An 11,902-nucleotide genomic window follows, 5' to 3' on the forward strand; every position below is an offset into this window, starting at 1 on the left:
CCTGTAAGGCCATCTCAGCACTACCTAAGTGTCATAAGGGGACTGGAAAGGCATAAATGTTCTATCTGTAGGAGTCCAAAGCTATCGGAGGGCTAATAAACAAGGTGTCCCAAAGGAAACCTGAACCTTAAAACTTTGAAACCTTGATGGATAGAACCTAGAAAAAACTAACCTCAAAGCAACATGCAGTTTTCAACCTCAGGAGTCTTCAGTACTCTTTTGGGGGCAGACTGCAGCTTTATTCTGGAAGATTTGCCTGAATGGGCTCTGGTAGCATTCCTTGATAGGGGCTCTTTGGCATTTTGGTAGAGATAAAATCTTTGTTTTGTGGCTCTGCCCTGGACGTTATAGGGTCTTGAGCACACCTGGCTCTGGCCCAGTAAACGCCCCCAATCACGGTGACAAGCAGAGGCGCCCCCACTCATTTCCAAACACATCTTCTGAAGGCAGTCCCTGTCTATCAGAGACTCCAAGTGAGGCACACCAGGCCTTTGGGCTTCCACCAAACCTGGGGAAGCTAAGAGCACCATTCACCTGGAAGCCCAGGAGGCATACCTGGTAACCATGGGGCACGTGGAGTCAGAACTATGTCTCTATGTCTCTTTGATTTAAAGTTCTCTGCTCTGTACAAAATAGGATGTGACTGTGCCTGAAAAGCAGCTTGTTCTCTCTGAGAGGCTTGTGGGTTGTTGCTTTGAATGCTGTGCCTGGAAGACAACTAAACTAAGATGGAGAAGACCTTGGGGAGACTTTCTGGCACAATGTCACCACTTTGTAGAAACGGGAAGACAGGGAAAGGGAACTAGGCCAAGCTTGGATGGGCGGCTCCCCAAGAACCTGGTGAAGTTCTATCCGTAGCATTGTTTAGTCTCAAAGTCCGAAAAGGTATGAAGGTCAGACTGTCTCCAAGGAGTTGTACTGTTGGGAGCCATGGGGCAAGGCACATCTCTTTGGGCAGGGGGTGGGGCTTACCTTAAAAGAACTGGACCCTCCCACTGTCCATCAGTCTGGGAGAGGCTAATTTTAGAAGAAGACAAACACCACAGACATGGGCCTTATGGCAGCAGGGCCTCTGAGGCACAGGCAAGGTTTGTGTGCCCCAGATGAAGTGGCTGAGTGGATCCCTGACACATGGAAGGAACTATAAGGTCCTGTCAGTAATCCTGACACTAGGTCTGGCCTAGCAGGGTGGTGACAACAGCCACTCTTGAGGCAGTTGCAAATCACTCTTCCCTGGTTTATAAAAACATCAGTAGACATGTCAAAAGTTGCAGCATAGGCTTACTGTCCTAGGAGGAGTTAAGGGAACGGCCAACTCTGAGCTTGGGGGAGAAGCATTTCCTCCAAGTGCAGAGAGGTGGTCAGATCAGTGGGTGACACACAGAGGCCCCAGCAGCAGGAGCGGCAGTGAGCAGCCTGAGGAGGAAGCCATGAGAGGGACATGGGGCTGTTCACACAGCATCCTGGGAACTGCAGGATAACTGGACAGCTGAGGGTTCAGGGGCATCATAATTACGGTGTCGGTGATGCTATGAGCTGCTTATTATTTACCACATGGCGGAGTCTGGACACGTGACTATCATAAGAATCAGCCTGGGCATGAGGCCCAAGCCAACTGCCTCTCCTCTGCAAGCACCTCCTGGAATTGTTGGTCACTTACTGTTCCTTTCTACCTCTCAGGCAGAAGGCAGCGGTCAGAGGTGTTCACATCTGCAGGCTTCCCCTGCACTCTGGCGGCACTCTGGCTGAGCTTGAGGACAAGGATCTCACTTTATCAGCTGCTGTTTTTCCTCCCTGCCAAGACCCTGCACAGCCCTGCATGCCTAAGTGCTCAAGGAATAATGTTTTCTTTAATTGCGAGATTAAGGAGTCTCAGTTACTGCGGTCTACCTGTCCCTCTTTCTCCTTCCACATTACCACACAAACACCAGGATGCAACCTGGAAGTGTATGAGAGAGAAGGTATGAAATATGGAGTGGCTCCTTGAGGAAAGAATCCATTTGGACCAGTTGAAACTGGATAAAACAGACTCTTGCAAGGTCTAACCTATTCCAACTTGCTGGAAATACCTGGTCCTGAACTTCTATCATGAAGTTCTGCTGTCCCTAGGGCTCTAGGTGACAATGGCCTCAAGGCTCGGGGAGACTGCCCAGTGGTTCCAGGTACTGGTGGCACAATGGCAAGTGGATGACATGAATGTACCTTAAGTGTTCCTGGACTCCTGGTTTGCCCATTATTCTAGGTAGTTTTGGTATCGTGGTGGAGATTCTAGAGCTCTGCATTTCTGCATTTATTCATGGGAATAAACCGGTTCTGGATGGTTCAAACTAGTTGTGAATGACTTAAACCAGACGAGAGTGGTTCCTCCTGGATCAAAAAGGCTCGTTCCTTTTATGTCTTGATTAAACAGATTCAAACATGTTATGACTGGCTCAAACTAGTTTAAACTGGATTAGCCTTGCACTGACCTTAGACTAGCCAGGTTAGATTTGATCAAAGGGTTCACTGTCCTTGAAGCAAGCCAGTTCAATCTAGCTTGAACAGGATGGACTGGTTCAAAAGCAATGCCACCTAGTTTGAACCAACTCTGTAACCTGAATGTTTGCCACTGACCTCCAGCTGTCAGTGGAAATCCAGTGGTACATGTCGTGCACTTGAGACATAATACTCAAAATGGCATCCTTCCTCATTACATCAACTTTTCAAAGGTTGTGATCATAAGTATTTCTTCTCAAGACTGGCCATTTATTACAACCTAAATAGATCATGTTTGTACATAAAGACCCCAGTAGACTTTGGAAATTTTTGTTAACAGGCACGTGCATAAGCACTGCCTGTCTGATGTCATCTCAAACCATTCTCCTCTAAACTAGATGTGGAGCCGTGGCCAGTGCTGTAGACTGCTCAAGTGCCCACACCTGCCCACCATCCCTGCTGGAGCACCCAGATGTCCTCACCTTGATCCTGCTTACGGCTTCCTGGGCCTGCATCATGCGCACATTTTTGGAAGGAGTTTTGTCTGAGAGCAGCTGGGTGGAGCCAAGGTAATTGGCAGCAAAAATGATTCCATCGATCAAGTCTTCGGGGTCGCAGGGTCCCGGAACTGTAACACACAGAGCCACAGTGAGGGAAGCCATCCTGGGGCGGGGCCTGCCAACCCCGTCAATGGCACGTCACCCCTCTTCCATGCCTCACCACTGGCACAGGTGAGGCAGAGCAAACCTGCTGGTCTAAGGCATCTTTCTGTGTCTATCTGCACCCACACCTCATTTTCAAATAGAAGGCACAGTTTCTAGAATAATTTGCTTCTCTAAAACCATTTACTATGGAAAGTGATGCAAATATTTACTTAAATATGGAACATAAAATTCAGCAATAAAGCATACTGTTTCTCCTGTTAGACTGAGCTCTTAAGGGACAAAGACCATGTCATATTCACCTCTGATTCTCTTGTGTCTTACTGTCACCCAGGTGGTATCAACTACATGTTTGCTGGATAAATGGTTAAGTAACTAGATGGCTGTCTTTTTAGAAAAGCTTTTTACAGCAATTCCTATTACTTGCCTCCCATTCATATCTCCTCCCCCATTTAGTCCATAATGGAAGAAACAAATTTATAGATCAGAAAAATAGGATATCTGTTTCAGAATGTCTGGATTCCTGTAATGGCTTCTGACCTCAATTGTGCAAGACAGATAACATGACCTCAAAGCCACGGTCCTGTGCTGTCAATCTTGTTCACTTACAGGGTATAATGTTCTTGGCCTGTGCCTACACACAGACAGATTCCAAGGAAAATCAAATTTTCTGTTCTAAGTTACCAGCCTTTTAAGTCAAACCTGTTTTAAATATTTTAATTGGGGGCACCTGATTCTAACCACAATTAGAATTGTAATTCTAATTGTAAACCCTAACTCGAAATTAAAACATGTCTGTGATTAATATATAACTGTATAACAGTCCACTTAAAAAGGCATTTTAATCTGCAATTGAACATATGTATTTTATTTTCTTTCTTTTTTTTTGAGACAGGGTCTCACTCTCTCGCTCCGGCTGGAGTACAGTGGTGTGATCTCGGCTCACTGCAACCTTTGCCTCCCAGGTTCAAGGGATACTCCCACCTCAGCCTCCCAAGTGGCTGAAACTACAGGCACTACCATGCTTGACTAATTTTTGTAGTTTTTGTAGAGATGGGGTTTTGCCATGTTGCCCAGGCTGGTCTTGGACTCCTGGGCTCAAGCAATTTGCCCGCCTCAGCCTCCCAAAGTGCTGAGATTATAGGCATGAACCACCACGCCTGGCCCTATGTATTTTATTTGCCTTGAGTGGTACATCTGGGGAGACTAAAATATACATTTTAACTCACTGTTAAAACCTCAGGGTCTTAAATTAGATAACTTGTAATGGAAACAATTTGCTTTTTCCTCTTGGAAGGCTAATCTGAAATGCTTTTTATTTTTACCCTTAAACATCAAGCTCATCTTGAGTTTACACAGCTGCTTCCTGTGCTGAACTACTTATCAGAGTACAGATGTAAAATAATCTACTCATTTATCTAAAACTAAGGTGGTGCTTGAAACAAAGAAATTAGAAGTGTTTTAGGAAGGGCTTTCACAAAGCATCTATGTAGTAATTAAATAAGGAAGCCTGTTATTTGTCTTATTCTCCATTTTTACAAGCAAGACTTCGAGGCTAATACTGTGAGTGGTACACAGACAAATCTGCCTCCACTACTTACCAGTAATTCACACTCTGCTCAACAGCCACAGGGGCCTGCTCCGAATCTTTTATAGATGTGAGACGGATTCGGGCTATATATGATATACAGGTTCAGTTGTGTGGCAGGGAAGCATATAAAATAATATATGAACAGGTCTGAATCCACATTACACTTTATATAAAGTAAAAGATTGTCAGTTCTTCCATGATAAGTTCCTGGTGATGCATTTCAGTGTTATTGAAACATAATCATTATTGCCAACCAGATATGGAGAAGAAAGATCTCATCTGGGAAATGAACTTTAAAAGTCTTCCATCTATTTTTTAAAAATCAACGTTAAAAGAAAAACAAAAACTAACTACCTTCTCTACGGGACTTGTAACATCATACATTCTTCTCTGATATGGCGCTACGGGCGCTATTCACTGACAAGGTCCCTTTTTGACTACAGTAAGTGTGGGTATGGGGAAACGTTTAAAAGCAATCCAAATTATATTTAAATGACTGTAGAAATGCCAAGCAGCCAAGACACACAAATATCAGGCCTAAACACATTTTGAGATATGATCTTATTGCCATTTATCCTTTCAGGAAATTGAATATAATTGAATGTCACTGTCACCGCATCACACCCAGAAAAATAAAAGCCCGAATTTCATAAATTCACTTTGGGCTCAGTGCTAGTATATTCTTACAAAGTTAAAAAAAAATTAAACCCTTAATGATCCTGTGTCAGAGAATTGCAAGTTTTCTTTTGGCCTTTCAGAACGTGGTTTCCCTTTAGTGCTGCCTTCGGGTTGCTCTGTGGATGAGAGAACGCACACGTGACATCCTCACACTCAGGCTAACGCTGAGCCTGAAAAATCTCTAGGCCAGGGGGACGAATATGAAGAAGGCAGCTTTCAAACTTCAGAAAACTTCCCAGAGTGCTCTCACAGAATTTCAGAGCCTCACAAAACTGATGCAAATAATTTACAGATGACTGAAGAGAGAAACCTGAGTAACTAAACCAAAAGTGTGAGCTTGTCCTGGGCTTTGAGCCCAAGGGTTCATGAAGGTTTATGAGCCCTGGTAACCCTTTCCCAGGCAGTGGAACACAATGACTGTCCACGCACAGGATCCAAAGGCCAGACACACCCTCAGAGAGATGTCTGGGCATTCTCTGGCCTCCAGAAAAGCCTCCTTCAAGGAAATGGTGATGCACCCAGGTAGACCCTCAGCACCATCTCTAGCCAGAGAGTTGAGTGCCTCTTTGTGAATGAGAAATGGTGCCTGATTTGGTGCCCCATTTGGATGGTACAATCTCCAGCTGGAGTGCAGAGCTTGGCTGAACTTTGGCCCCACTTGGCCTCTGAGTAGGTGCCCTTGTGCAGTGAGTAACCTGCACAACCAGATGTGGCAGCCCCACAAAGACACTGGTTTCCAGAGAGAATTATGGTGCCAGCCTGCCAATTCATAGCCTGGCTCTGCAATGCCAACTGTGGGATCTTGGGCAAGTTATAATCTTGATGCCTCAGTTGTCTCATTATAACATGGGGATAATAACAAAACTCATTTCACAGGATTGATGTGAGGATTCAATTAGTTATTACATGGGAGGTGCTTAGAACAGAACCTGGCAGAGTAAGCATGCGGTAACCGTTACTATTACTAGCTCATCCACATAATAGATGAAAATTGCTGGGAAGGTTTTTCTTATTAAAAAAGACCAAAATTTCTGCCTTAATGTTCATTCCCACTTGAATTTTTCTTATTGAATGTACGGGGTGCACAGGGACAGAATAAGGAGACTTGGGTTTTTGATCCAATGTGACCACTGCTAAGCTGCATGACACTGGGTAAAGCCCACAGCTTCGACTCCAATTTCAGAGTCCTCATCCACATAATAGGCAAAGACGTGAGTAGGATTTTTGAGAGGCTCCCAGCTATCACCCTTCTGAGTCTAAGATTCTAAGACTGTTAACATTGTGAATAAGTGACTTTATGGCCTTTCTTCCCTTCTATTGTCTTATATCTCAGTGCTTCATATGCCCCAATACTAAAAGATTCATGAATGACTCAGTGCTCAATATTTGCTTTTCAGCTCTTACCTTCAACGTAGGTTGGGAATGAAGCCAAGCTTTTTCTTGACTGTAATTAAGACAAAGAGGTTTCAAAAAGAGCAAAGTATAATGAAATATGCGTTAACACAATCATCCATGCAACATGAAAAATAAACACATGATCAGTGGCAGTTACTGGTTACTGATCATTTTTAGTTAGAGAAAGTAAAGTGCAGATAAACATGCATTTATTAGTAAAGGTTACCTAAAACCCAGAATAGTCCATTCATATTTTAGATAACCTAGAAATCTTACATTCCACAATCAGAGAGGTATTTGCCAACTAAAAAACAATCCCACAGACAAAAATCTCTAACAACAACAATAAAAAGGGCACAATTTGTAGTCTTAAGGATCTGCATTTCCATGTGAAAAACTGATTAGTGAAAGCACCGTTATGACTATACGTTGAAATTAAGAATTCTCTTAGAGAAATTTATTTTACTCTTTGCCACAGTGATCTCTCACTGTGCTAAAAATGTGTGCTAGAGGTTTTTAAAATCTCTTTCTTCCATCTCCTACTGATTTATTTTAGTTGCAAAACTCCATTATATAAATCATTATTGTGTGTTTTCTGAATAAGAACACAATAATGGAGTAAATTCCAGTAAACCCTGGAATTTCTTCTGCACCTCAGAGCAAAGGTCAGTGTTCTCACAGCACTGTTGGAAGCAGAGATGATGAGCTAGACACCTTTTAGAGCCTGACTAGATGGCAGCTTAACTGCCTGCTCTCAGAGGAGCAAAACTCACCATACGTTCCTTTCAGAAGCAGATGTCCTAGATGTAACACTGACTGAGATAAGAGAAAGAAATTCACCCCTGCTTCTTACCAGTAGAATTTGTAGCTGGTGTGTCTGGACCAGGGTGATACAAGCATCACAGGAGAGTGGAGAGTTATTGTTAAAGACAAGTCCCTAAAATGCGTAGAAGGTAAGATTTGCATGGCCAAGAATTTCATTGCTGAGAACCTACCCAGTCTTAGGTGATTATTTAAATGCATGACTTTAAGAGGAAAGATATCTGGCACTGAATAGCTGTTGGATAGGCTGACCTGCATAGATGGTAGACTCTGGGGTGCCTGGCAGGTTGGATGAGGAAAGCGCCCTGGGTGAGTGTTGGGATGTCATTGGGAGCAACTCCCTAACCTAGCACTTAACACAGTGCTCTTTCCTTGGAGGATGGGAATGGCAAAGGGATGATAACTTAGTTAATACTTGGACAACAGTCTAAAAATAGTAGTTTTAATTGTTTTGTGAAAAAGTGGGGCAGTTGAAGAAACCTAGTTATAAGACTCCAGGTCAATTCAGGATAATGACAATTCAACACTAATCACACAATAATATATTGTACAGGGCAGCTTTTCAGTAAACCTGCTGCATGTGTGCTCACTGAGATGAAATGGCTCTGCACACCAAAGTAGGTGGGTTCCTAGTGCACCAGGAAAGAAAAGTTACTGGCTAGTAATGCGTTTATGAGAAAATGCACACCAAATAAAAGCCAGGATATGTGGACAGGGGAAAGAGAACTCCAGTTTCAGCAGTGCTTTACATTAATTGTATTTTCCACTTGCCTAAGTGAGAAGATAGGCCCAGTTGAGGGCCAGCAGCCAAATCTAATTCAGATTGGTTTAAAGAAAAAAAAAAAAAACCCTCATAACTTCATGTTATGCAGATGGAAGCTAGCATCTTCATAGGGGCCAAAAACTTTTAAGTTACTATTTCCCAACCATTTCCCTACCCTTGTCCCAAGTAACTAGAACCTGGGGTAATGAGAGTTTGTTTAATCAAAATTGCTTAGCCTCCAGGTACATCTAAGAAGTCACTTCACATTTTCTTGTTCTATTTGGATACTTTTCTGAATGCTAATCTCAAAGACAGTGTCCAGATTGTAGCAGAAGCTACAAAAGAATTACTTTAGTCTATAGTTCTAAAATTAAGAGCCATTTTATTAAGAGCTACAACAGAAAGCATTTGGTACATTCACTTATTCTCTACTCATGAGCTCACGACTAGCTTTCTTAGTCTCTGGGGTGGTAAGATTTTTTTTTTTTTTTAAAGAGTTTTGTGAAATGGAAGAATCTCTAACTATTGCACACAAATAGGATTTTCATCATCATTTCTAAAGATACATAGAAACATGAGCAAAGTCTTGAAGGACTGAGAAACTAACAAATTTGCCTTATTATATCTGAAGCATAATCAAATGCTGAATATTTAGATGTCTGGTTAGCCCTTTATTTCACACGTGGACTGAGATGAACATCTGCTGATCCTTAACTTTCAAGAATAAATAAAGCTACATTTAAAAAGTTAAAGGCTAAGATCTTTGGGATTTGTATTTCGGGGTCACACAAATTGACTCATGGGCAGAACTTGGAGGCACAATTGGGCAACCGGAACAATGACAGACAAGCTACCTTGTCCATGTAGTCTGTGGCCTGTGAACACTTTCTACTCTGGGAGTGGCAGATCTTGGCAGTTAAGAGTGTGGGTTCCCATGAGCTCTGGATTTGAATCCTGGCTGACCACTTGTGAGCTCTACAATCTCAGGTAAGTTACTCAACCTCTTAGCTTCTTCAACCAGCAAATGAGGACAATGATACCTACCTCACAGAATTATTTTAAGAATTAAATGAGACATTATCTGTGATTTTTCTCAGCCCAGTTCCTGGAACATTGTCAATGCTCAAGAAATGATAATGCTCATTACTGTTACCACCATGGCACTTGTCCTTTTTTTCTTCTTACTATGCGTTCTCACCCAACTATGTGATGTAAGAATGAAGCGAACTGTGGAACAGTGGGAACAGCAGAAACTGTGCCCCTGTCACTCCTGCTTCAAACGGCCAAGGGTCTGAGGTTCAAGACCAGAGGAGGCCTAAGTATATTTCTAGTCTAAATTCTAATGTTGGTCATTTCAGAGAAGGTCTATCTTTGATTGTTTGGTTTAATATGAACAGATTAATAAAAATACTTTTCCTTTGCATATTTAATGGCAAATATATGTGTATTCAAGGGTACCTCAAGGGTAAATTTTAACTAAGACTTCCTTTAAAAGTGATCTGCCACTCAGTTTAAAACAGAGATTGTTTTTTTCATTGCATTTAACATAAAATTATTAGCAAAATGAGGGAAAAGGAAACCATCGTTCATCATGTGGTTTACCTCTTTAACACATCTCCTCAGTGTTGATGAGGGAGCAGCTATATTTAGAGTGAGCTGAGCCCACACACAGATTATGGCGCAGACCAACATTTACTTGATGTTGGCTCATTAGCAGGTGTGGGTGGCAGTTCACTCGGTGTAAAAGAACCTTGGGTACAGGAGAAGGCAGTGTCTCCCCTCTGGGGCTGCCCTTTCTCAGCTCCAGCACCTCAGTGGGAAAAAGCAGCATCTTCTCACTGAAATGTTCCACATAAGCAAGGAGACCAGAGAATTTGTTGTCCAAAAGGGATACTTTAGAGCTGCACTGTCTGGCAGTCTGCAGCCACACGTGGCTATTTAAGTTAATTAAAATGGGATAAAATGAAAACTTCAGTTCCTCAGTTACACTGGCCACATTTCCAGGGTTTGACAGGCACATGAGGCTAATGACTAGCACAGTGGACAGAGCATAAGTGGAACATTTCCAGCATCGTGGAAAGTTCTCACAGACAGCACCGCACCAGCAAGAGAGAAGGGCGTGCTCATAAGACGGGCTGCCTGGACAACAGGCGTGGACTGGAACCATACCCTAGGTAAACTGGGAACATATGGCCACTCTATTCTTATGAAAGATATCGCATTTGGGCCTGAAATAAATGAGTGTTTAAGAAACTAACGTATTTCCCAAAGCACACAGCAACTGCAAGTCCTGGCATGTAACGCCAGGAGGAAAGATGCTGTACGTGGAGTTTTTGGTATCCAAGGTCAAGTGCTGTTCAACAGCACTTCCGGCAATGATGCAAATGCTCTGTAATCCACCCTCTCCAATACAGTATCCACCACTGACAGCCATCACAGGTGGCTACTGAGCACTTGAAATGTGGCTACTGTGCTTGAGGAAATAAACTTTTCATTTTATTCATTCATTAGACACCTGCAGCCAGTGGCTATCAAACTGGATGACATGGCTTTAACAGGTGAACTGCACACTGGAGAGGAGAAATCAGGATTGTTTTCACCAGGGTAATGTGGGTCAGGAGCGCTGTAGAATGCTGTATTAGGAAGCACAGAGCAGTATTACAGTAAAGCAAAGTGGCCCGATGGCCTTGGTAACAAAACAGCACCCTACCTCTTTATTTGTGGAGGCTTCTGCGGGGTCACTGGGGTGAAGAGGTGTGCCTGATGACTCTGCACCCAAGGGTGAGGAGCTGCCAGGAGACGGAGACTAGAACACAGCAAGAGGAAACACGGTAAGAACTTGAGAGACTTGGCAGACACTTGGCTGGGGGAAAGGGGCCGGGAGAGAGAAGCAAACAGAACACAACCAAACAGACACTGCATGGGGAGAAAACCTCTTAGAAAGGAGCTGCCAACTGTACATAAAACACTTGTGGTTTTCAAGCTTTCTTCTTCAACTCCTGCCATGCTTTCAAAGGAGATTTCATAGCTCTGGGCTGTTATTTCCCTTAGGCCAAATATTGAAAGAAAATACAGAAAAGGTGGAATATCAAAAGTCCTAAATGAATTGAGCTAAGGATATTACACAAATATGTTTAAAATATTTTTTTCTTACTGATGAAGCCAAATGTTTAGGGTATCAAATGTCTCATAAAATCGCCTGCCCCAAATGATCCAAATGAAAAGTAAAAATTAAAACACACATTTTTAAAGAGGCAGCTGGGCCTGATTTTGACGACTAGAAACCATACCACCTGTATTTTCCTAGTCAATTCAGATTTCAAATATTTCGGATTTAGTCTACAGGCTATTGAAAATTCAGAGAAATTTCAGCATTTTAGCATCTGAACACTACCTTGGACGCTCTTAGAACAGTTCAAAAATCCTTTGTCAAACAGTATATCAGAAAATAAGGCTTATAAACATAATCCAGCATATAAACAGAACCAAAAACAAAAACTGCATGATTATCTCAAT

The 11,902-nt window shown here is 42.6% G+C and overlaps 1 protein-coding gene across 1 annotated transcript in view; it reads right to left on the reverse strand.

Annotated features, from left to right (window-relative positions):
- APBA1 (amyloid beta (A4) precursor protein-binding, family A, member 1) overlaps window positions 1-11,902 on the reverse strand; it is a 230,839-nt gene that overhangs the window by 27,510 nt on the left and 191,427 nt on the right. The window contains exons 3-5 of the mRNA XM_011970151.1: window positions 11,097-11,192; window positions 6,811-6,850; window positions 2,958-3,103 (exon numbers count right to left, since the gene is read on the reverse strand). Coding sequence (XP_011825541.1) covers window positions 2,958-3,103; window positions 6,811-6,850; window positions 11,097-11,192 — 282 coding nt within the window. The remainder of the gene's footprint in view (window positions 1-2,957; window positions 3,104-6,810; window positions 6,851-11,096; window positions 11,193-11,902) is intronic.

Source organism: Mandrillus leucophaeus, unplaced genomic scaffold (genome assembly GCF_000951045.1).
Source record: "Mandrillus leucophaeus isolate KB7577 unplaced genomic scaffold, Mleu.le_1.0 Scaffold93, whole genome shotgun sequence".
In the NCBI taxonomy this organism is placed as follows: Eukaryota; Metazoa; Chordata; class Mammalia; order Primates; family Cercopithecidae; genus Mandrillus; species Mandrillus leucophaeus.